Raw genomic sequence first — 25,183 nt, 5'->3', positions numbered from 1 at the left:
GATGTGACCATTGGGATGCTGCAACAATTGTGAGAAAACTGGTCAAATCACTTTTTTCAGTGCTGTTGTAACTGTGAATAGTCACTAAACGACCAGTTGAGAACTACTTGGAGCTGGGAAAGGCCTTTGACAGCAATTTTTAAATCATTTAGATATTAAGAGGTAAAAATGCATGGTTCTCCAAATATTGCTGAACTATAATTTGCAGCAATTTCATAATAGGCAATGTTACTGGAGCTGTTAGAAGTTACAGTTCAGTATAGCGAGAACTACAAATTCCCCACCTTGCGTATGGACCACCATCGTTCAACTGAGGAGTCAGGATCAACAACTAGGACAGTCTATCATATAAAGGTTTGGTGAAACCTTCAACATTTGATCCAAAAGTCAAGATTAATTAATTAAGATTAGAAATAAAAATTAGACCCAGTTGTGAAAAGTCTAAAGTACTTGATGAGACAATACTGAACTAGATGGACAAAAGGGCTCTGACTTTTCACAGTCGCTTTCTACATTCCCAAGCTACACGAGCTGTTTGTTAATGGAAGCCACTTCCCACAGTAAGACACTACTATCTCTACCTGTAATTCATGTATTACGATCCAAATTACAGTTACACATGTATCAATAGATTTGAAAGCTGTATCGAGTCATAGATAATTACAGTAGATTACAAATACCAAAGACACAACTAATTCACATGTTCTGAGATAGAAAAGCAGCACAATGTGTAAAGATGAAATATGCCAATAAAAGTAAACAATCATTTTTAAGGAATAATTAAGATATTTTGGCAAGAAAGACGGGGAAAGTATAGAGAAGTTTATATAGCCCAATTGGAACAGTGAGCTTGTTGCAGTTGTGAAGAGAGATTGGAGCAGCTAATATCATGAATTTCCATTCAAATTTCAAATTGGAAAATTAATTTCCAATGGAAATTAATCATCCTAAATCTATTAACCCACTTGATTTTTTAGCTTTCAGGACTACATCAATGGAATAAAATGTATGTAACTTAAGTCCTTCTTAACTAAGAACAACTACATTCGGTTTTGGACAAGACTGTAATGGATCCAAATTATAACTTCTTAATAACCAAGAAGTTCAAGAAATCAAGGGTATCTTCAATGCACAAAGAGAACTGGATCTGGGAAGAGGAAAATTAACTTCTCCCAGATGACTAGAGGATTATCTCATATGGCAGCACCTTTTGGCTCAGCCTAGGCTCTTGTACATTCTGCAGCCACCCAACCAGTTTAACTACTTTGTAATTTTAAAAAAGGCAGCCTACTGTTCTTAAAGACAAGCCCTGGCTCAGTCATCTAACTGGGCAGGAATGTTTACTCATATAAACATGCTTGTGTCCATTTAACGCCTTCTATGCCACGTTCTTTAGCGATGAGGAAGTTTGATACCAGTAAGATCTTTTAGTCACAATTCTTTTTAAATAGAAGACTGCCTTCCATAAAATTAAAACCGAGTACAATGTTTTTACCTGTGGTCCTGTGGGGTCGTCTACCTTGGATGTACTTCTTTTCTTTGTATCATCAGTGCTAGGTGGAGGAGATGCCAGAAGCTCATCTAGCCAACGTGAACTAGAACCAGGTTCAACTCCACCCAATAGGTCAGAGTTCCCCATCTTGGCTTCCTGTGCCATACCCAGGGCATCACATTCTTCCTGACAGGTATCGGCTGTCTGTACCTGGGCACTTTCTGAGAACAAGATGCAAGGCTCTGCAGGAGGAGCAGTTTCCTCTACACTTGGTAATGGCTCCATTGCTCGTAGAGCCTCTTCCTCATGGTTTGGGGGAAATTGGAGGAAATCATCATGATCCTCTTGAAAAGTAACCTCTTCTGCCACCACTGGGCCATTTAGATTAGGGCTACTAATCTTTCTCTGAACAGAGGGACCACCAGGTGCTGACAACTCAAGAGTAGCCTGGCCCTCAATCTTCTTCCAGTTTCTTTCAGATTCCTTATTGACACTGTGCTCACTAGCCTCAGTCTCCTCCTCTTTCCCGATTTGTCCCTCTGAATCTGCCTCTTGATATGATCCTTGAATGGGAGGGATCTCTCTACCCAATTCTGCTTCCGAAAGGTTGTCATCATCGTGTTCCTGAATGGGAGAGTTGGGAGGAGATACTAGTCTCTTCCCACACAACTCCAGTCCCTGATTAGAGAATGACCATTCAAATGACTGTGACAGACTCCAACTAGACTCTCCTCCTAAATTCTGCTCTACAGGTGGGTCCTTCTCTCTTGGCAATGCAGCTAAAGAACCTCCTAGTTCTTCCCTGACCATTTTTTTACTCTGTGGTTGCACCACCCCCTCTGAAGCACGACGCTGATTTAGCAGGGGAGCCTTCTCCTCAAGAGGACGAATTTGATTTTTGAGATAATCTTTTCCCCTGTTGAGTAGGGTGTCTGGTATGCATGAAGGGGACCCTGGAGGCTGATCGGAACAAACATGGCACTTTGAAAGAATGCTAGGGGAGCCAGGGGATTCTGAGACTCCTGTAGGACATTGGTGAGACTGCAGATTATACTCAATGGGCGAATGGCTCAAACTGGCAGTATGCTCAGGGAGAAGAGGGACTTCAGGGTATCTTGCAGAAATATCTGCCAAGTCTGAAAGCAAGGACTGTCCTGGAGAAGTCTTAATAGGGGATCCTGGAGGCCAGGGATCTGCAATTGTTACAGGGGGATCTGCAAACTGAACGTGACTGACAGAGTCTACCAGAGGACTTCTGGAGGATTTAGCAGTTCCGTCAGGGGAACCTGGTGGAAGCAAAGCTTCACTACATGGGACATCTGTTGGAAGGTACGGAGCACCAGGGGGTTGGGTTGTTTCAGAAGGGGCATCAGGAGATCCGGGTGTGACTCTGGAAGAGAACTTGGTCTGGGGGAAAGAGACACACAGGAAGAACAAATTAAATTACTTTCTTTCCCTGAAAACTTCCTAAACAATCTAGCAAAATCTTAGAACTTGATCATCTTGCATCCTACAGACCAAGAATTATTATTTAGCATATACTGGAAGACTATCTGGCTCAATTATATCCCTTTTCCTTGAATCACTCCATGTGCAGCATCTTCCTGCTTTTACACATCAAAAACTACCTTGAAAGCCTCTCTCAAAGTATCACCCCTATATTGTTAAAGCCAGAAGATAATGAAATGCAAAGAGTGGAGCAGGAAGGGGAAAAGAGAAGCTGAAGAAATCAGTCAACATTGAGCAGTAATAAAAATGCATGCCCCACCCACCTCAGCCTTTGCCTTTTCTTTGATTAGATTTAGAGAGAGAGAGAGAGAGAGAGAGAGAGAGAGAGAGAGAGAGAGAGAGAGAGAGAGAGAGAGAGAGAAACACAAAGCAGCTAAATAAAACACACCCAATGAGCTTATGCCTCTCTTTCCTGAAGTAAAGCAAATGGAGTTAATCATTACCTTCACCAATTCAGAGCAACCAGCAAGAGGCTGCTGTGCCTTCTCTACTAGTGAATTTGGCTACAAGCCGAGCAGTGGGAACTGTTTCATACATACCTGGCAGGTCATTGAACTACATACTGTGAGTCACAACTGCTCCCTTCCCTCTGGCCATGGCCCCATAACGTTGTATTAGCTTTGGTTCTCTCTGTGTAGTTAGCTTGGGCCTTTTTTTTAAAGATCTGAAGAAACACTGCTCTATTCTTCTTTGCTTGGACGTGAAGTGGTTAGTTTAAAAAAAAACTATCTAGATTCTCATAATCTACTAACCAGCATAGCTAAGATTTTTGCACTCTGGGTAAGGCCGTTCAGGATGGGAAAATATAAATTACAGGTGATAACATCTAACACAGCTAGCAGAGCTGAATATTTCACTTTGAAACATCAAGCACCTGGACATATTGGCAGGTTTGTTTCTTTGTTTACAATGCCATAACCTATGCCCCAAAGAGCAACAAGTTTGGGCTAAGATAACCAGTACTGATGCATGAAACGTTCCCTGCTAGGGTTACTTCTTCTTGAAGAGAAGCATTAGTAGAGAAAGGAGACACGCACCCTACAGGGAGGGAGCCTGGAAGGAGAGAGGTGGCAGATACCCCTGAGACAGAAGAGAGCCTGGAAGGACAGAGACCAATGGAAGAATTGCCGAGCTGCAGATAACTCACACCAGGAGAAGACGGTGGACTGCTGGATTCAAGATGGTCTCCTTCACAGCCCGTGCTAGGCTGGCTGGAGCTGCTAACAGAAAGATGTATTATCATTACAGAACAGAATCACCTTCTATGATTATATTATTACAAAGGCAGGATGAATACCAAGTAAATCAACAACCACAAAAACCAGAAATAAGGATCCTGAATCTAAAGCATATATAGCCAATCTGGAGCCCTCAAAGGTCTTTCAGAGGACCACTGCTTACCTTAAACTCTTTGGATTGTGAGTTTGTCCATATGCATACTACCATAGCCATTATACTAAAGAAATGGGCATGTGAAGATGACACTCCTAAGTTGTTGCACAAGCTTCCAAAAACTGAGAAGAATCATCTTTCTTTCTCACCATCTTCATAGATAAAGAGTGGAGTGACTTAAAGTTCCTCCAATTTAAACTATCATGAGCATCACATTTTTTTTTCATTTCTAGCACTAGTGGGAAACAGCCATTTCATTTACATTTTCTTGCTGCTCCAGGCACAAGATGTCCAAAGGCTAGTTCTCAAAGCCCATAAAAATGGGACCATCCCTATTTTAAGGGCATTGTGCCTATCACATGTATAATCTACTTAACAATGGAAAAGCTATTTGTGCTTAATCTAATTAAATGGATTATACTGTTAAATGCAAAAATTAAAGGCATGATGCCAATCACACGTGCAATCTACATAACAATGAGGAAGCTCCATGACTGATCTAAATGAACTGATTATAGTGTTAAAAGCAAAAATTATGGAAATTTTAAGTCTTGCTGAATATTCCAAGCATCTTCTATTTCACCAGATGTCATCTCCTCTACCTTATCAACAAATCACTTAGATCTGAGAGCTGCCATCTCTTGCAACCCTATATTCCTTATATCTGGGATTTGGCAAACATGGAGCTATGAGAAATATGCTCAATTCCAGACATGATTAGTCAGAGAAAAGTCACATCAAATCGACTGAGACTGATCCAAATGTAGATATATATTATAGGAGGGCTGAAATCTTAAAAATGTAGCAACCTATTATTTTATTCTTAGGTTGAAGAAAGCAATTGCCCCCGCTAATTCCAAATGTAAAAGTACAAAAAAAAAGAAACTGTCGGATACATTTGGTGCATTAATTTCATTTTTTTGGAACATTAGCACTAGAACACCTACTAATTTACAATCAGTCTCTGTTCTCAGAATGCACTTGATGAGTCACACAGCAAAGCTGAGCTTTCAAGGTTACTTCAAATGGTCCACTGTGATTATATGATCCTTACCTGTCTGTAGGAAGGAAAATCTTATTTCTTTCGACCTCTGTCTCTGGCTGTTGAGATTCAGACACATGCTGCTCATTTAAGCTCCTGTTTTCTTCCTTTAATTCCTTGTTCCTTGATAAACTCCTCTCCTTAATTTCACAGGAGACTCGGTAAGCAGACCCTTCTGGGTCTGTTCCTACTCCTTCTCCACTGGAACTTCTCCAAAAGGCAACATAACCCTTAGGCCCTAGGTGAATAGTTGAACTACCATCTTGGCTGGAGAAAGAGCGTACTAGCCGAGGCAAGTCAGAGCTGGGTGAACTGGGTTTTTCTATTTTGGCCAAGATTTCCTCCACTGTGGTCCCAGGAAAACGTTCTGGCTTGGTTGCTACTGGCACCGGTTTCACTTTGAAGGGGAGTGTGCATTTGGCTACACTAGAGGATTCTCTACATTCCTCCTCAGAAGCTCTTTCAACAGCACTGGATTTTTTGGTGGGCTCAGCCTCTTCTTTATCTTCAGATGACTTGCTTCCAATGGAGAAAGAAGATGGAACCTCTTTCCCATTGGTAACTTCTCTTGGAGAGCACTTCAGGTTAAGGGAAAAGCGCTTCACAGCACTGCCGGCTCCACTGCTATATGGCTTAGGCCCAGCCAACAAATTGATCTTTTCTGCAGAAGGCACCTCAGAAAGAGTCTGGCGCAGTCCAGGAATAGGCTTCACTGGCACAGCTGGCTTAGGAAGAACACAAGGCTTAGGTTTCACAGGTGGCTTTGGACGGGCATCCCCTGAGAGAAGCATTTAATAAGAAATGGTTAACATGTGGCCATTAAATTATAAGGCTCCATTACAACAATTCTTAGTGCAAATTACCGTTACTAAAGCCCTTTATGCTTAATTTCCCAATTTTCAGGGGCTATTATTGAATCTATGCTCTAGACCAGAGATAGCGAACCTTTTCAGCACCGCAACCCAGAAGAGGAGCTGCCCAGGGCGCATGCATGTGCCCAAAAGTAAACTTACGGTTTCAGGTGCATGCATATACACTGGCCAGCTAGTCTTCCAGTTACTGGCATGCATGCATGCACGTGCAATGATTAGCTGGCCCAGGGCGCATGCTCACGCAGGAAAACAGAACACCAGCACAAAGATCAGCTGATTGTCGTGCGCGCATGTGCACCACAAACCCGGAAGTGGAATGGGGGACGCTGTGCATGTCATGCAACATGGCTCCATGTGCCACTTTGGGCATGCGTGCCATAGGTTCGCCATGACGGCTCTAGGCTGAGGAAAGGTTTAATGGTTTAATGGTCCACTGTCTTCCTGGCAAGCCTAAAGTAGCTTGCTTCTGAAAAGATTTAAGTCGTCTCATCCTTTTTGCAGTGGAAGCTTGCTCAGAGATTACAAGAATCTATGATTAAACAAGTGCAATAACATGCATGTATTTCAAATGTTGTTGTTTTTCTCTAATAAAAAGCTGTAAGCAATGTTGAGCTGAAAATGGAATGACAGTAACGGGAAGAGGGGAATAAAGTGGGCATAATTTTTTAAACATTTTCTATGAAGACTGTATGCAACTGGGGATCCAGGTCACATTGAAGAGCTTACCAAGCTTGCAAATCCCAGGTAACAAAGAAAAATACAGCATAGCCCGTAAAAGACCCTGTGGACTGCATTTTAAGGTGAAAGAGTCTCAGGCTAAAAAGTAAGATCAATCCTTGATAGGACCACCAAATTGACATGGTTAAAGCTCATGGCGGTTTATATCATTTTAGACCAGCAATTCCCCTTTTTTCCCTTCGTTATCCAAAACCATTTATCTGAAAGTCCTGTTTACCCAATGTAGGCAAAACATTTTAAGCCAATTTAAATGTTTATATTGTGATTGGATAACAACACATCTTACCCAAAGAAAAATACATTTTTATCCATTTTAATATTGTGTTGACTCAGGTTTAGTTTAGACTATAGGAGTGAACTGTTAAGAATCCTGGTTTGTGTCCTGAAAGAAGTAACAACAACAAAAATCCTCCTGAACCTACAACATGGAATTAAAATGTCCTTTAATTTAGTATTTAATATTTCAGAAGTGGGAAAGAGAATTATGCATAAGAATACATCAGAAAATGTCTTCACATATGTGCAATTTGCAATAGCACAGAATATTTCATATATTTCATATCACATTCAGCACTTAATTCTTAGGAGAACCACTCCCTTATTATCAATAGAAAACCTGGCCAGTTGCCATGTGGTAAGGAACCCATTTCTGCTGTCCTTTGGATATACCTATCTCAGAGCTGCTTGATGGTGGTTTAGAGTCTTTACGGCCATTGGCAGCGGTAATGGAAAATGAAGAACACAGCGTCTGAGGCTTAGAATCCATCACATCAGGAAGCGACTCAGAAGTCAGCATAAAGGCCAGCCCCTAGGACATACACACAGGCACAAAAAGGTTAGGCAATTTGCAAAATCCTCTCAAGAGATAACCAAGGCTTCTTATCAGATGGCACAGCTTGGATATTAAATCATCAAAATGAAATTTCCCCAATACTTTTGCTTACTATTTTTAGTTAGGTTTTAGCTTTAAAAGAGGTACCATTCCTTGTCTTTCTCTGAGAGGGAAGGAGGAAGAGGGAGAGAAAGAGGGAGAGAGAGGGAAGGAAGGAGAGAGGGAATGAGGATATATCATCTTAGGCCACTCCCAGGGCAGGCTGGAACAAGGATGAAGGGAGCAGAACTCTCACAAGCAACCAGCCCATGACTCACACTGAAAGTAGAAAACCTCAAATGCATCAGGGTTTAGGTTGCCTAACCTATGCTACTGCCCTGTTCAGCACAATACTTGCACCACCTTCGTCGCACCCTCTCCTCCTCTGCCAATTTGCTATTCTCTCCATTGAATGCCAAATTTTCGTCTCCCATCCCTCTACTGATTTCTTTCTTTCTTTCTGCTGTCAGCTCTTGTCATTTCGCCACAGCACTCCCATTTGGCTGCTTTTCTAATCTGAGCCATTCTCCTCCTTCCAAGTTCCTTTCAGCTCCCCACCCCCCACCCCACTAATGGGAGAAATTCAGCTCAGCGCCATCCCAGCTGTACATGTTCCCAACCAGACTGCGCAGGGCAAAGGAGTAAACATCTGGAGTGCTTCCCCTTTTCTGATTTCTCAATCACTTGGCACAGCCACTGGAATTCAATGAGGTAAAGCTGGGGCCTGCTCCCATCACTACAGCAACGACCTCCCACTAGATTTCAACAATGGGCCAAGCTCTCTCTAAGAAGGGAAACAGCATTACGAAGAGTGTGTGTAGCAGAAACTGTTCCAATTGGCTGTATTCGAAACAGAAGTGGACCCAGAATGAGGCCACAGAAAGGCTCATGAAGAGCTCCCCTTTAGTCAGATGGGGGGGGGGGAACTGTCACGGTGGACAAAGGGAGGAGAACAAGGTATCCTTGAAAGACTGTACAGACACCCCCATTCTCAGTCTGCCTCTTGGGGACCAGCAAGCAACTTCTTCCATGCTTGAATGAAGGAGACAGAAGAACAGACTAACAACATTCTGCTTGCTGCTTAGCCCTTCATCTCATCCTTTAGTATCTACAAGCCAACCTCTTCTGCAGATAACATGGACTCAAGTTGAATCTTTGTATTGCCCACATACAGGTAGTCCTTGTTTAGCAACCAGAATTGGGACCAGAAACTCGATCATTAAACGAAGCAGTTGCTAAGTGAAACCTCACAGTACTTATGTTCTTACTTCAGCTTTCCTTTGCAAAGATTGTATATGCGAGGACTGGTTATAAAGTTACTTTTTTTATCACCACTGTAACTACACACAGTCATTAAACAAGGAAGTAGCCAGACGAGAACTTATCTGTACTGCTGCTTTCTAGCCTTTTCTCTCTTAATATTAATTCCAATTATGCAAAGACTTAGATCTTGAAGTACCATCCATTACATACTATTCAATCTGTTTTGATCTATAAAGACACACAATAGTTATGATGGTTGGAATTTCTGGGTAGCAGTCCCAACCTATCTACAGAATCAGGTTGCAGAAAACATTCGTCAACCAGGGTAAAAATGTATTCATGTTATTAGATTATTTACTTTTCTCCCTGCACGGAAAAGAACGCTATCCATATAAAATAAGTATGAAGTAACTTTCAAAGAGGAAGTACATACTTCGGGAAAATATGCACGATGAGTAAACAAAGAACCGGGGGGGGGGGGGGAGACTCTGTTTGGCTGAGAATATCACATGCTGAAAAGAATTTATTGAGTTTTTGAATAGGGAGAAATTATCACAGCAAAATTCTTTTCCTCAGAGTTTTTCATGTTGCAAGAACCCTGGAGGTGGGGGTTGAGGGATGAAAAGAGGCTTTCTTTCATATCTCTTCTACATTTTGGCTTGAAAGCCTTTAAAATCTAACCTTAACCCCAACTTTTCTATGCAGGTAGTCCTCAATGTACAACCTTTTGCATAATGACCATTCAAAATTACAACAGCACTGAAAAAAGTGACTTATGACCAGTTTTCACAGTTATGACAATTGCAGCATCCCTACAGTCACATGATCAAACTTTAGGTGCTGGGCAACCGCATGTATTTACAATGGTTGTAGCATCCTGGGGTCCTGGAATTGTCATCTGCAACCTTCTTAGGGAGCATGTGACAAACAAAGTCAATAAGAGAAGCCAGATTTATTTAGAGCCTTGGTGGCACAGTGGTTAGAGTGCAGTACTGCAGGCTACTTCTGCTGGCTGCCTGCAATTTGGCAGTTCAAATCTCACCAGGCTCAAGATTGACTCAGCCTTCCAAGGTTGGTAAAATGAGGACCCAGATTGTTGGGAGCAAGAGGTTGACTTTGTAAACCGCTTAGAGAGGGCTGTAAAAGCACTCTAAAGCAGTATATAAGTCTACATGCTATTTCTATTACTAATGACCCCCTGATTCACTCAACAACTTTAGTAATTTGCTTAACAATCATAGCAAAAAAGGGTTATAAAATGAGACATGACTCACTTAGCAACTATATTCAATTGTGGTCTTAAGTTGAGGACTACCTGTAAATACTTTCGCACAGAAAAAAATGTTGGGGAGGGGTTTAAAAGTATTTGTAACACATCTTCAAATAAAGTTTTTGGGCAAGGAAATACATCGTATTGTCCAAATGAGCCTTGGGCCTACAGTGATGAACAGCTGATATGCAGAAAATAAATGTGTAGAATTGTAGTAAGCTACAAGGACCTAAGAAAGATAGGAAGATTCAGTGTGCAAAGAAAAAGAAGAGTTTCCTAGAACTTGAATAAGAATCAACTGCAACTTGAGACACTGCAACTTTAAATTACACAAGAACCCCTCCCCCCTCCCATTGGGATTATAATAAGGATCTGGTTGAGGAAATCCTGGGGAACAAGCAAAGAAAATATGGAATGAAGAAACCTGAGACACAGAGACAACAAAAGGCATATGTAAGAAGGCAGCAAGTGCCAAAACTGAACTAAGAAATAGAAATGACAAAATCCCCAAAGGGCACTGTTAAATATCTACATAAACTCCTGTTGTAAAACATTCATACCTTCAAGATACTCAATAAAACATCCCCTACAGAAAAATCCAGAGAAGGCGTAGATTGTAGGCCTTCTCCAGACTACCGGTGGATTAAGCATCCATGACCATCTTCATGATTATCCCCATATAACCTGTGATCAGCTGGTTCCAAACCATTTTGTCTTGAGCAGTGATGGGGACATTTGGCCTACAGTTTAGATGTCAACTCTCAATGTTCTAAATCAGCAGAGGCAATGAGCATGATAAAGTGTGATAATGCAGCAATATTTACAAGGCTAAATTTTCTTCCTTCTTAACTAAGAGGGCCACTGACACAGACAGTTCAATACAATGCTTCTTATACTAGTTGCCTTCTCCAACATCAAGTGTTGTTGTTCACTTGCTCCCAGAAATTTAAACAAATTTCCCCAAATTATTGCATTCTATTTTTTTCCTATTTAAAAATGCTGATCAACAATAATTGATATATCTATTATAATATAGGAATAAAACTTCTATTGCAATATATATATATATATATGTTTGTGTGTGTTGCATTTGTACTGATAAATAAATAAAGGGAGACTAGGATAGATCTATTTCGAGCTAATTAGCTCTCATCAGCTAGCCATACCCTTACTGGGATTAGAACCCAGGCTGTATATATCTTAGGCAGGAGTCTTAACCACTAAGCCACGGGTTCTCTTCCTTATCAGTTGAGCCAGGTTTTCTGCCTGCATGGTCTTCTGTGATGAAGCCGAAGGACAGAAAGAGGGAGTGTGACCTTCCTCCCATATTTAGGCATACCAGGGGTTGTAACACAAATATATATATATATTGCAATAGAAGCTTTATTCCTATATTATAATAGATATATCAATTATTGTTTCTTACAAGCTTGTACTCAACGAACCTAGTCATTCCATTTGGTTTGAAAATGTGACTCATGATGTGTAAACTCTACCTCTTACGTACCACTCTAAGGTGTGTCCCTGCACTCTGTTCTAAATGCAATCTAGCCAGAATTTGAAGCTCTACCAAAACAAAAAAATGGTTGAAATTAACAAGCCCCTATTCATTTCAGGTACATTTACCTCCAAAACCACAACTGAGATGTTTCCACTGTACTTTAAAAAAATCAGAACTCTTATCGTTTATTTATATAAGCATTCTTCAGGATGGACATAGAAAAGTAAGCTTACTAAACATTTCCCCCATCTTCAGCAATTCTATGCCTAAAGGAAAAAATAGATAAAAGTAGAAACTCTTGCCAAAAACAAAGCTAAAATTGAATTCTTCTTCCATAGAATGTTAGCAGCCACATGGGAAGCCTTATAGGGAAAGGGCTGAGTGGCTTGGAGTTCCCTCCACATTAGTGATAGGTACTCCAGATTTGGAGAATAAGTGATATTTTCTCAGCACAACTCTCTCTTCTGAAAGTGCTTCATTATGTGGGAACTCATCTTGTGCAATTGGTACTCAACCAGGCTACCAGTTGTATAGCTCATCATCTGAAAAGTATTCCTCCTTTGGTCACATTTCTCATAAAGGAATGCGGCAATGAGGTTACTTCTTCATTGAAACAAAGTAACTACAATGGTCTCCTCTCCTAAAGAGGTACATCTGGCGGGACCCAGGAGAAAGGTCTTCCCCGTGATGGCTCCCTCCCTTTGGAATATCATCTCCACAGAAATTAGACTGCCTTCCACTTTGATACTCTTTTACAAGGTCCTGAAGATCTGGTTTTGTCAATGGGGAACCTAGAGAGAGATGGAATCCAAGTAGTTTGATTAATTGCTGTCATGGGGAGGGTGTGTGTGTAATATTTTTACTGTTAGTACATTGGGTTTTTACTTTTTATAAGCTGCCCGGAGACACTGAGAGTGAATGAGTGGCTATATAAATTCTCTAAATCAATCAACAAATAAAAAGAACAAAAAGAGAAAGAAAAGTTATCACCATGTCTTTCAACAGCCCTCCCCCCAACAAGCAATACAGTCTGAACTATAATATACATTCAAGTAAATCCCTTGCCATTTATGGATTTTTGTTTGACACATTATCCTATTTATAAAACATTGGCAGATAGGGCATTGATCTCTATTATATGGGTGAAAAGTTTACATGTAAAAGCAACCTTCGCGAACTGGGGGAATTTCCAGATGTATGTACATCAACTGTCAGGCTTTTCCACTCAGAATGGTCAATAATAAGAAATCTAATGGGAATTGAAGCCCATACACCTGGATGAAGCCCATGGTGAGAGAAGACTGCAAAAGTATCTTAGCACGACCACAGTGCACACACGATTGTTAGAAGAACAAGGATTAAAAGCTCTTGTGGGACGATTAACCTTAGGGAAAGGACAGCGGCAGAAAAGTAGAGAAAAATAAGATGGACTTTTTTTTTTTTTAATGGCAAGAATAGAGGTTTTCGATGAAACCAGACTGGCTTAATAAAAACCCAAGCATAAATTTTACACTAAAGACTGTTAGGCTTATTTTAACATCACTTTTCATATAACTCTCTTCCAAAGCCGTTTACATTCGCCAAAAGAGAAAGGCCCTGCCCACTAGTTCACAACCCAAAAAGACACACACAAGAGACAGGGAGTGGAAAGGAAGAGCAATATGTTGGCACAGATGTGCAATTTAAACTGGGCTGATCTTAGCTTCCAGAGGTTCTCCCTTGCAAAGCAGTATGTGCCTCTTGTTCCTTCAGCTGAAAGGAACACCAAAGTGTTACCCTTCCAGTCTCCAGATAACTGTCCTTAGAATCCCATGTTCCTTCTGGTTGGTGGAGAAGCCAGTCTCTTGAGCCACTCCCCTCTTGTTGTGGTTTTTTTTTTCTCCCCCTCCTGGGAAGGAACAGTTTGTGGCTCTTTTAGTTCAAACAGATTTCTGAGATCCAAATAAAAACAGGGCAGATGTAGGTGGTTATCTTAAGATTTTGAAAGCAAAGTGAAAAGAGCAGCCTAAAGATCAAAGGATGCAATTCTGTTAAGCAGATAAGATGCTTTTAAAAGCTGAAGGGGTGGAGGATTCTCTAGTTTGTCTACTCAAGAAGACAAAGAGAATAGATTATTCCTATCAGAGAAGGAGCTGCACTGTAAACAACAGGTCCCCCACAAAAGGCCGAAATAATGATGCCAAAGTGCCATTTGAAGAATTATCCTTGGCTGACTTCAAACCACTCTTCTCCCAAGGAAAGGCAGGGACTGGGGAAGAACGTGTTTCAAGAACAGGTCAGAGGGTGTATTTTAGGGTCACACAGCCTGACTGCATTCATTGCTATTCAGTAAGTGTTAAAAGGAGGTGTGTGTAACCTGGAACCTCAGCCAAGAGAGGGAGTGGTTGGAGAGAGGTAGCGTTGCAAAGTACTCCAGGCAGGAGAAGGAGAGGGAGAACCCAGCTACAGGAAAACGAGGCACCATAAGGGTCCAAATCTCGGTGAAAAATCAGGGCAAGGAACAGGCGTCCGGAGTCCAGGCGACATACAAAGTAGCGCAGCCCCGCACCATATGGCACCAACCTCACTGGCCTTCCCGCTGCAGCCAGTCCGCCATCCTTGCTCTGAGCCGGTCAGGTCTCCAGACCAGGCCTTTTACAAACCCTTGCAGCAACTACGCTACAAGGATCTGCAGAACAGATCGCCGCCGTGGTGGCTCGACTCTCCTCCCTCCTAACTCTCCCGGTCCCGTTTTCAAGACCCCAACACTTAACATCTGGGGTGGTAGTCTCGCCCCCCCCTTTCCCCCCCACATGTGTTCACCGTACCTTCGGGCTCTTTCCCCCTTTCTTGCACCCCTTATCCCCTTGCCGGCCTCCACCCCTTCCCCCCCCCCTACCTCTCCCGCTCAGAGCCTCCGGCACCCAGCCACTTTCTGCCAGCCGAAATGTCCCCGAGTGGGATGCGTGAAGAGCCACGCGGCTCCCCACCTTCTCGGGGAGGGGTGGGGGCGTTCGCGAACGGCTCCTTACCAAGCTTCGCGATCCGGGGCCCAACGGAGGCTCCGGCGATCCTCGCACTCTTTGCATATTCATGACGTTCCCTATCAAGGCCCAGGCTGGCCCCGCCCGCTCTAATTCATATTCATGGCCGCGGAGACACCCAGCCTCACGTGTTACAGCCAGGAGGCCAGAGTGGTGAAAGGAAAGGCCGGGCTAGGGAAGGGAGGCTCAGCTTACGTTGGACGAGAACCCGTTGCCTGCCGCCTTATTAAGGAAAAAACTGGTCTCCGAGAACGGCTGAAGGGTGGGGCTGTGCGGATGCGCCTCCCTTTTGTAACCTGAGGCATTTGTGCAACGAGCTCCCGGCCCGCTAAAAGCCTGGATGCTAACGAGCCTGTGATTTGCATTATTGCATATGCGCAATAAATACGCCATGCTCCTTCTGGCTGGTTGCGCTCTCCTGGAGTTATGACTAATGAGCAAAACTTTGAAAGCAAGTCCCTGCCCGCGCAAGTCTCCAACCCACGCAGCTTTTCTTATTCGATGTGTGTGTATGTGTAGGCGCACACACTTATATACTGGTACTTGTAATAAGAAAAGCTATGTCGGTTGGATGCTATACACACGCATATATATCAACTGCGTTATTAATTGCCACTCCCCGCTACAAGAGACGGGCAGGCGGCATCTAACAGGCACCACACCCACCCCAAAAGGAAGGCGGTCCCTTGTTCCTTAAAGCCCCGCCCGGATACCGATGGTCGCAACTCTATGGGGTGAGGCGGCTGCTGTGGGATCTCAGACGGGAAGGTTTCGGACTGAAGAATGTAATTAGTAATAGTCTGCCCGGCCAAATATTTTGGGACAGAGACTGGCTGGGACGTCACGCTTTCATATTTCTTCTCTTTTAGGCTATAGTCTCTAAAATAAGTTAGTAATAGCAACGGTGCTTTACAGCCCTCTCTAAACGGTTTCCAGAGGCAGCATATGAGCCCCCCCCCCCCCCCCCGCCCAACAATCTGGATTCTCAGTTTACCGACCTCGGAAGGATGAATCAACCTTGAGCCCATGGGACACGATTTGCCTGCAGTCAGCAGAAATAGCCTGCAGTACTGCGTTCTAACCACTGTGCCAACACAGCTCTTACTTTTGTGTTGCTTTTGAGAAAGCCCATACGCAGTACATGTGATCTGTTAACTTACTCCCTTGTTATTAGCAAGAACTGCTGAACCACATTAACCCCGTTGCAGCCTTTGTTAGCTAATCTTGGCAGTAGCCAGTTTGTTGTGTGCCATCAGTTGCAATTTATGGCTGTGAAAGTTGGACCATAAGAAAGGCTGAGCACCAAAGAATTGAGGCCTTTGAACTATGGTGCTGGAGAAGACTCCTGCGAGTCCCTTGGGTTGCAAGACGATCAAACTGGTCAGTCCTAGAGGACATCAACCCTGAGTGCTCTTTAGAAGGCCAGATCCTGAAGATGAAACTCAAATACTTTGGTCACCTAATGAGAAGGAAAGGCTCACTGGAGAAAAGCCTCATGCTGAGAAAGATTGAGGGCAAAAGAAGAAGAGGACAACAGAGAATGAAGTGGCTGGATGGAGTCACTGAAGCAGTGGGCGTGAGCTTATATGGACTACAGAGGATGGCAGAGGACAGGAAGGCCTGGAGGAACGTTGTCCATGGGGTCATGATGGGTTGGACACGACTTCGCAACTAACAACAACAACCAGTAGCCAGATTATCTCTGATTATATCTGTCCCCAACTTGGCCCTACAGGTTTATCAATGATAAATCCATCAGTCTTGAACAGTAACTCAGTGTATCCATCTGCTGGTGATATCCCAGGTTTATAGTTAGATCTTTATATAATGTGTCCAAAATGTGATAACTTGAGACCGATCATTTATGCCTTGAGAGTTTTGAATTGATTTGTTCTATGAGCCATTTGTTTATTTTCATAATTTTCCATGGTGTTCTCATGAGTTTTCTGCAACACCGAAGTTCAAAAACATTTAATATTCTTTCTGTCCCATTTGTTCAAAAGCCAACATGGGATACCATTGAATCTGAATAGCTTCCTCAAGGCCTTCATCGCTACTCTTAGTCTGTGGCATATCTCTGGACTGCTAGTTCCTTTACTGTTGTTAGTCCAAGAAAATTAAAAAATGCTTGTTTCCTTCATTTGTCTCAATGTTTAGACAACCAAAGTCAATCTAGATTTCCTTACCCACTAAATGCTGTGGGGAGCACATTGTCTATATTTTCCTTGTTTTCAGTAGTTTTTATATTTGATTCTTTCAGACATTTCTTCCATAAAATCTGCTGACAGGTACATTTGCAGTTTGTGGTTTTGCAATTTATGGCCATTTCTTCCCTTTGTATCCACCTGAATTGCTCAAAATGCTGATGTCCCAATTATCTGTATCAAAATTCAAGGCAAGGCCTCCTTCATTGCTTTGCTAACTTTCCAACTCCAACTAATTTTCTTCTACCAGAGAATTTATAATCCTTTGGAGAATCCACTCTGAAAAGTCCAGATTCCATTCTTACTTGTTCTTGAGCAACTTCTATCAGCAAATTCAACCCAAAGTTCTTTCTGGACTACATAACTCATGCTTAGTAAAATGGAGTCCAGATTTAGGGAGTCCAGTGGATCCTCCACACCAGTGGTGAAATTCAATTTTTTTTACTACCGGTTCTGTGGGCGTGGCTTGGTGGGCATGTCAGGGGAAGGATACTGCAAAATCTCCATTTCTACCGCACACACTTATATACTGGTACTTGTAATAAGAAAAGCTATGTCGGTTGGATGCTATACACACGCATATATATCAACTGCGTTATTAATTGCCACTCCCCGCTACAAGAGACGGGCAGGCGGCATCTAACAGGCACCACACCCACCCCAAAAGGAAGGCGGTCCCTTGTTCCTTAAAGCCCCGCCCGGATACCGATGGTCGCAACTCTATGGGGTGAGGCGGCTGCTGTGGGATCTCAGACGGGAAGGTTTCGGACTGAAGAATGTAATTAGTAATAGTCTGCCCGGCCAAATATTTTGGGACAGAGACTGGCTGGGACGTCACGCTTTCATATTTCTTCTCTTTTAGGCTATAGTCTCTAAAATAAGTTAGTAATAGCAACGGTGCTTTACAGCCCTCTCTAAACGGTTTCCAGAGGCAGCATATGAGCCCCCCCCCCCCCGCCCAACAATCTGGATTCTCAGTTTACCGACCTCGGAAGGATGAATCAACCTTGAGCCCATGGGACACGATTTGCCTGCAGTCAGCAGAAATAGCCTGCAGTACTGCGTTCTAACCACTGTGCCAACACAGCTCTTACTTTTGTGTTGCTTTTGAGAAAGCCCATACGCAGTACATGTGATCTGTTAACTTACTCCCTTGTTATTAGCAAGAACTGCTGAACCACATTAACCCCGTTGCAGCCTTTGTTAGCTAATCTTGGCAGTAGCCAGTTTGTTGTGTGCCATCAGTTGCAATTTATGGCTGTGAAAGTTGGACCATAAGAAAGGCTGAGCACCAAAGAATTGAGGCCTTTGAACTATGGTGCTGGAGAAGACTCCTGCGAGTCCCTTGGGTTGCAAGACGATCAAACTGGTCAGTCCTAGAGGACATCAACCCTGAGTGCTCTTTAGAAGGCCAGATCCTGAAGATGAAACTCAAATACTTTGGTCACCTAATGAGAAGGAAAGGCTCACTGGAGAAAAGCCTCATGCTGAGAAAGATTGAGGGCAAAAGAAGAAGAGGACAACAGAGAATGAAGTGGCTGGATGGAGTCACTGAAGCAGTGGGCGTGAGCTTATATGGACTACAGAGGATGGCAGAGGACAGGAAGGCCTGGAGGAACGTTGTCCATGGGGTCATGATGGGTTGGACACGACTTCGCAACTAACAACAACAACCAGTAGCCAGATTATCTCTGATTATATCTGTCCCCAACTTGGCCCTACAGGTTTATCAATGATAAATCCATCAGTCTTGAACAGTAACTCAGTGTATCCATCTGCTGGTGATATCCCAGGTTTATAGTTAGATCTTTATATAATGTGTCCAAAATGTGATAACTTGAGACCGATCATTTATGCCTTGAGAGTTTTGAATTGATTTGTTCTATGAGCCATTTGTTTATTTTCATAATTTTCCATGGTGTTCTCATGAGTTTTCTGCAACACCGAAGTTCAAAAACATTTAATATTCTTTCTGTCCCATTTGTTCAAAAGCCAACATGGGATACCATTGAATCTGAATAGCTTCCTCAAGGCCTTCATCGCTACTCTTAGTCTGTGGCATATCTCTGGACTGCTAGTTCCTTTACTGTTGTTAGTCCAAGAAAATTAAAAAATGCTTGTTTCCTTCATTTGTCTCAATGTTTAGACAACCAAAGTCAATCTAGATTTCCTTACCCACTAAATGCTGTGGGGAGCACATTGTCTATATTTTCCTTGTTTTCAGTAGTTTTTATATTTGATTCTTTCAGACATTTCTTCCATAAAATCTGCTGACAGGTACATTTGCAGTTTGTGGTTTTGCAATTTATGGCCATTTCTTCCCTTTGTATCCACCTGAATTGCTCAAAATGCTGATGTCCCAATTATCTGTATCAAAATTCAAGGCAAGGCCTCCTTCATTGCTTTGCTAACTTTCCAACTCCAACTAATTTTCTTCTACCAGAGAATTTATAATCCTTTGGAGAATCCACTCTGAAAAGTCCAGATTCCATTCTTACTTGTTCTTGAGCAACTTCTATCAGCAAATTCAACCCAAAGTTCTTTCTGGACTACATAACTCATGCTTAGTAAAATGGAGTCCAGATTTAGGGAGTCCAGTGGATCCTCCACACCAGTGGTGAAATTCAATTTTTTTTACTACCGGTTCTGTGGGCGTGGCTTGGTGGGCATGTCAGGGGAAGGATACTGCAAAATCTCCATTTCTACCCCACTCCTGGGGGAAGGATATTGCAAAACCCCGAGAGTGAGTGAGAGAGAGTGCTTGAATTCTGATTGGTTGTCAGGCTCCCATGAGGCCATGCAGGGGCAACTCTGTAGGCTGTCCTGAGTCCCAAGCTTGGTTGACTCTTGCTAGGTGAAGATATAATGAACGGGCTTTTGGCAATTCTTAATGGCCATTGACAAAGGTATGGGGAAGAGTTGGTGTTCAGCAGGTTCTGACCAGTTCTGGAGAACCGGTAGCGGAAGTGGGGTGGGAATGAGATTTTACAGCAGCCTTCTCCTGGAGTGGGGAGAGAATGGAGATTTTACAGTGTCCATCACCTGCCATGCCCTCCAAGCCACGCCCTCCAAGCCACGCCCACCAAGCCACGCCCACAGAACCGGTAGTAAAAAAAATTGAATCCCACCAGTGGTGGGCTTCTGCCGGTCTGCACCAGTTCGGGCGAGCCATTTGGTCAATGAACCCGGAAGTATGTTCCTGCCCCGCCCCTGTCACTCACTTGCTCACTCGCTTGCCCCCCCCATCCAGAACCCGCTCCATTGCTAAACCAAGCTGCATGCCAATCCATCAAAAACAGCGCTGAGTGGGGTGGGGAATCCTCCCTTTCTTCCTCTCAGCGATCTTTTGCGAAGGGGGGCTTCTCAAAATGAGATGCCCCCATCTCTTTGCGCCCCTCAATCCGTCTCTCTCTCTCTCCCTCTGCCCTCCCCCAATGGCTCAGTGTGAAAAACTGGGGGGAACCATGCAGAGGAAAAGGAGGAGGAAGGAAAGGGGGGAGAGAAACGGGGGGAGGAAGAGAGAGCGAGAAAGAGTGACACACAAAGGGGGGAAGTTGGGAGACGCTCCCTCTAAATACTGATGCCATCTGCTTTTTTGGGAAAGGCAGCGATCTTAGGAGGGGAAAGGAGAGGAGGGTCCTTGGTGAAGCTCTACCCCCTATTCCCCCTGTCCCAGTTAAGCCAGCTCGGTTTGGGACCCAGCCTTTCTAACTTCATTTGGGATCTTCTAACATCCCACTCCCACTCGGTCACATGGCCAGCAGGCCACTCCCACCCGGTCATATGGCTGGCAAGGCGCTCCCACCCGGTCACATGGCCGGCAAGCCACTCCTACCCGGTCACATGGCCTTCAAGCCACTCCCACAAAGCAGGCCACACCCACAGAGTAGGTTCCAAAAATTTTTGAAACCCACCACTGAATCCCACCCCTGGTGCGGGGGCTGAGTTTCTGCCTCCCTTTTAGGGGAACTACTCTGCCCTTTTAACATTTCCTAACACATCTCACTTTCAAAGGAGAGGGGAGGGTGCTAACTTCCTACAAAATCCTTATTTTTAAACATTGGAACAGTTGCTCCACTATCCTGCTTGTTTACCTGGATAGAGTTCAGTTGGCTACCCTCTTTGGAGGCTCTAGCAGTAAAACATCTGAGGAAGGGCATCACCTACTTCATCCCAACAAGCGTCATTTCCTGTCTTTTAGGACGTTGGCCCTGTATTCTCCATCTTGTCTATTTTGCCTTCCTTTGCGAGGATAAGCCTCCCTCTTGGCTAATTCTCCCTCATTTGCATCTCTGAAGGACTGGTGGGGGACTGGGGTCTTTGCTTGCTTGGTTTCAAAATTCTTTCAAATATGATCTCTGTTTGCAGACCAGGCAGAATTTTTCTCTAGCCTAGAAATTAGAGGCTTTGGAGAACATCTTTGTTTCTGCTAGGTATTCCTGCTTGTATATTTTGGATATTATAATCCTGATTATTGCTTGTTTCAGTACATTAAAACACAGAGGCAGAGACATCTGAACAAAAGTATCTAGAACTTCATCACCATTTTTAAAATAATGTTGACTGCAGATTTTAATTACAATAGTAAAAGCAACTGCAAGCTAAACTCAGAGAGAAAGAAAAATAGAATAAAAAGTGCAAAGAATGAAAAAGGAAAAGAAGATAAAAAAGAAAGAAAGAAAGAAAGAAAGAAAGAAAGAAAGAAAGAAAGGATTTCCCATCCTCATCACAATAAGTATAAACAAATTGCATGTGGTGGAATATATTCTGGATTCCCGGGAGGGAGGGACTGCGCCCCAGAGGGCCAAAACTGTATGTGCAGTTCAATGAAAATTGTTCTGTGCATGCGCAGAACTCAAAAAGAAGATGCCAGCGATGGTGGCGACAGGGGAACCGGTTCGTGGGCGTGGCCAGCCTGGGTTGCTGCTGGTTCTGCGACCCAGGCTGGCATACCAGTAGGAACCTACCTCTGATCACTTACCTATATGCAAATCCATAAATCATCAGCTTTTCAGTCCTAGTGTCAGCAAAAAGTCCATACGTTTTATTAGACATAGAAATATGTCTTATATTAACCCTGGTCAAACAAACCAAGTATATATTCCTTCCTTGTACTTCTAGCCATCTTTAATTCATTCAGATATTGTCATTGGATTTGGTTTCTCTTTTTTCTTTTTCTCCATCTTTGGGACTAATAAATCTTTTGTGCAAATCCAATGAAAAATCATTGTCTAAATCATTCTCTTGGTTTATGGCCTGCTCAATTCAGAGATTTGGCTCTTGATTTGAGGAGATGCTTGCATTCTTAAAGAACTCATTCTTTCAGTCGGATACACCGTGGAGCCGATAGTCCTTGTATGGTAAGCTTTCTTGAATCTGACTTAAACCACTCTCATATTTCTCCATTCTCTCATATAAACACATTGCTACTTAGATATCCAGAGTCATGCAGATAGGCTTTTCCATTTTTGCTTCATCGGGCTTGTTGCCTCTCACCTGCAGAAATGCTTTGCATTTCCAGGACTTGCCATAATCCAAGAATTTTCAAAAACATCACACAATAAACTTACTCTGCCAAATCTAACCTATGAAGATAAAAAGGATCTGGGATGTGTTGTCTTTTTGAATCTGTTTCTTTGCCCCTTGCAGGATAGGGTAGGGTAGGGTAGGGCAGGGTAGGATACGGTAGGGCAGGGCAGGGCAATCCGTTAAACTAAAACAATCTTAGCTGACTGTCTTTCTACTCTATGCTTACTCTACCTAACCAGGGATACCTACGCTCTCTTCTGTAATTCTTTACCCTGAATTATTTTGCAGCTTGCAGCTTGGAAGCTATTATGGGCCTGTAACAATGTGAGAGATTTTGAATTCATTGGAAGCCATTGTTAGAGAAGTGCTCCTGAACCCAAGCAGAGTAGTAAAAGAATACTGGCGTAATTAAGCAGCAGAACTTCCATAAAAAGAATAGAGTAAGTTCATAGTATGGTTGTCTTGGATTTGACCCTATCATTGGATGCTAATAAATGTTCATTATCTTTGCAGTAAAATGATAGAAAAGCCATACTTCAATCTCGGCTATACTTTGAAGAGGAAGAAGCATTAATCCTTTGCTTCTTAAACCCAAGAGATTCATTTCACTAACAATAGGTGAGTAAGAAGCACAGGGACAAAACTAATAATAAAAAATTGCAGTGGTTGACGTAGGCTGATAATAATAGATAAGAGTTTCAAACCCTTATCTATTATTATCAGCCCATATCAATCCACTGCATGATCATAGTTATTTCACTGAGATTATGAACTATCATTGGCCACGCCAGCTCAATGCAGGTTGGTAGGTAGAGATGTGTTTGAATTTTCCAGTCTATGGCTTATAGGCAGTGACTGGCCCAAAGACACCCAGTTAATTTCTATGCCTCGGGAAATTCTGGAATCTGGCTCTTCACCACCCAAGGCTAGCATTTTCATCACTATGCCACAATTGCTCTGTCCCCTTATCTATGTCTTGCTATGTTTGCTTCAGTCGACAAAATGGCTCACCGATGTAAAAGATAAAACAGTCCCCAACACCTTCTCTATGGTGTTATATTTTTCTAGGGTTAAAACATTAATTATTCATATTTTCAGGACAGTGCTGTAGAAACAGGTGGGGAAATGTCTCATTTAGTTTAGTTGTGTGCTTATTTCTAGCTATGTTTGCATACAATCACAGCCTTAATTGTTGTATTGGGGAAGTAATACATTCCATCATTCTCCCACACTGCACATGCTGGCAGGTGCTACTCTCGGTAGAAGAACAGCTGCTGGAGCAAATTACCTTCGCTGAAACCATTTTTTAAAAAAAATGTCATTATTTTCTTGTATTTCTGTTTTGTGGTTGTGTAAATTAGTTACAAAAGATGCTGAAAGAGATCTAAGAAGCAGAAATCTACTGCTCTTTCATTCACATTTCTGAAACCAATCATTGCTTGGCCTTCAGTCCCATTCTGCCTGTAAAATACGGTTTATCTGTTGTTGTTGAAAATAACTTTTTCCCTTTCTTTTCCTTGCCATGTATACTTTATCAGCCCATTGTTCCCTCTGGAAGAGAACAAAAGATTAGGACTGAGCAACACTTCAAATTCAGGGGGAGAAATCGATTGGAGTTCCCACGATTGCACATATAGTATCTGTCTGCAGCTGTTTAAACCAAGTACATTTTTCCTGGTATTGTATTGTAGCTGCAGAAAGCCGTCTCTGCAATCAGGAAAAGGTTACAGCTTCTTTAAGGAGCTATTGACAAGTGACACCCTGCTATATCACAGAATCTCTAATGTAGACAGCCTCAAATGTGACTCTAAGTTAAGGTGACCAACCGTCCTCCTTTAGGGAGGACAGTCCTTCTTTTGTAAGTTCTGTCCTCCCTCGAAAAGTGTCCTCCTACATGTCCTCCTTTTTGATATTTGAAGGCTAATCTGTTGCGCGTTATGTGACGTATTTTATTAAACAGTTTTTAATGGTGTTTTTTTTACTTCATCGCAAGTATATTGAACAGATATTGAATCTTGTGTTGATTTTTATCTAAAGAAATGCTAGACATTAAAATAGACGACAATTGTCTCTTTGAAGAAATTAGAAGACTGAATGTATATTTAAATTCTGAAAAATTAATACAATGGGAAAATCAACATGTTGAAATTGATAAAAGATGGGTGGATATTTTCAGCCATTTCAAAATGAACATATTCCATGTGAACATTTATTTATATTGTTAAATTTACGTTGTGCTGCCCTGGAACTAATGCAGCAGTTGAAAGAATTTTTTCAATTGCCAATGATTTTTCGACAAGTGAGAAATTGAGACTGAATGTTGATACTCTAGCTGCAGCACTTGCCGTAAAATTCAATATGAAGGATATTTCTTGTTCAGATATTTCCAATATATTGTTAGAAGATGATACATTGACAAAAAATATTAATTCAATGGAAAAGTACTCATTTAAATAATAATTAACAGGCATGTAAGC

General features: G+C 42.5%; 1 protein-coding gene and 1 long non-coding RNA gene across 10 annotated transcripts in view; one reads left to right on the top strand and one right to left on the bottom strand.

The window, feature by feature from the left end:
• TNKS1BP1 (tankyrase 1 binding protein 1) overlaps positions 1 to 15,155 on the bottom strand; it is a 37,910-nt gene extending 22,755 nt beyond the window's left edge. For 2 of the 9 annotated variants that reach the window (XM_081938806.1, XM_081938808.1), the window contains exons 1-5: positions 14,962 to 15,155; positions 7,715 to 7,853; positions 5,448 to 6,213; positions 4,149 to 4,221; positions 1,496 to 2,899 (exon numbers count right to left, since the gene is read on the bottom strand). In XM_081938806.1, the coding sequence (XP_081794932.1) occupies positions 1,496 to 2,899; positions 4,149 to 4,221; positions 5,448 to 6,213; positions 7,715 to 7,853; positions 14,962 to 15,024 (2,445 nt within the window). In that variant the 5' untranslated portion in view covers positions 15,025 to 15,155. Of the gene's footprint in view, positions 1 to 1,495; positions 2,900 to 4,148; positions 4,222 to 5,447; positions 6,214 to 7,714; positions 7,854 to 7,989; positions 8,011 to 14,828; positions 14,851 to 14,961 lie in introns of those variants that run through there. The other 7 variants (XM_081938811.1, XM_081938807.1, XM_081938812.1 and 4 more) reach the window with 7 other exon arrangements.
• The window catches only part of LOC309384881, a 435,034-nt gene that overhangs the window by 306,355 nt on the left and 103,496 nt on the right, over positions 1 to 25,183 (top strand). The gene's annotated exons all lie outside the window — the stretch shown is intronic.

The sequence above is a fragment of the Natrix helvetica genome (assembly GCF_964273705.1).
Source record: "Natrix helvetica genome assembly, chromosome: 1".
NCBI classification, from domain to species: Eukaryota; Metazoa; Chordata; class Lepidosauria; order Squamata; family Natricidae; genus Natrix; species Natrix helvetica.
This window is presented reverse-complemented; position numbering and strand designations above follow the sequence as displayed.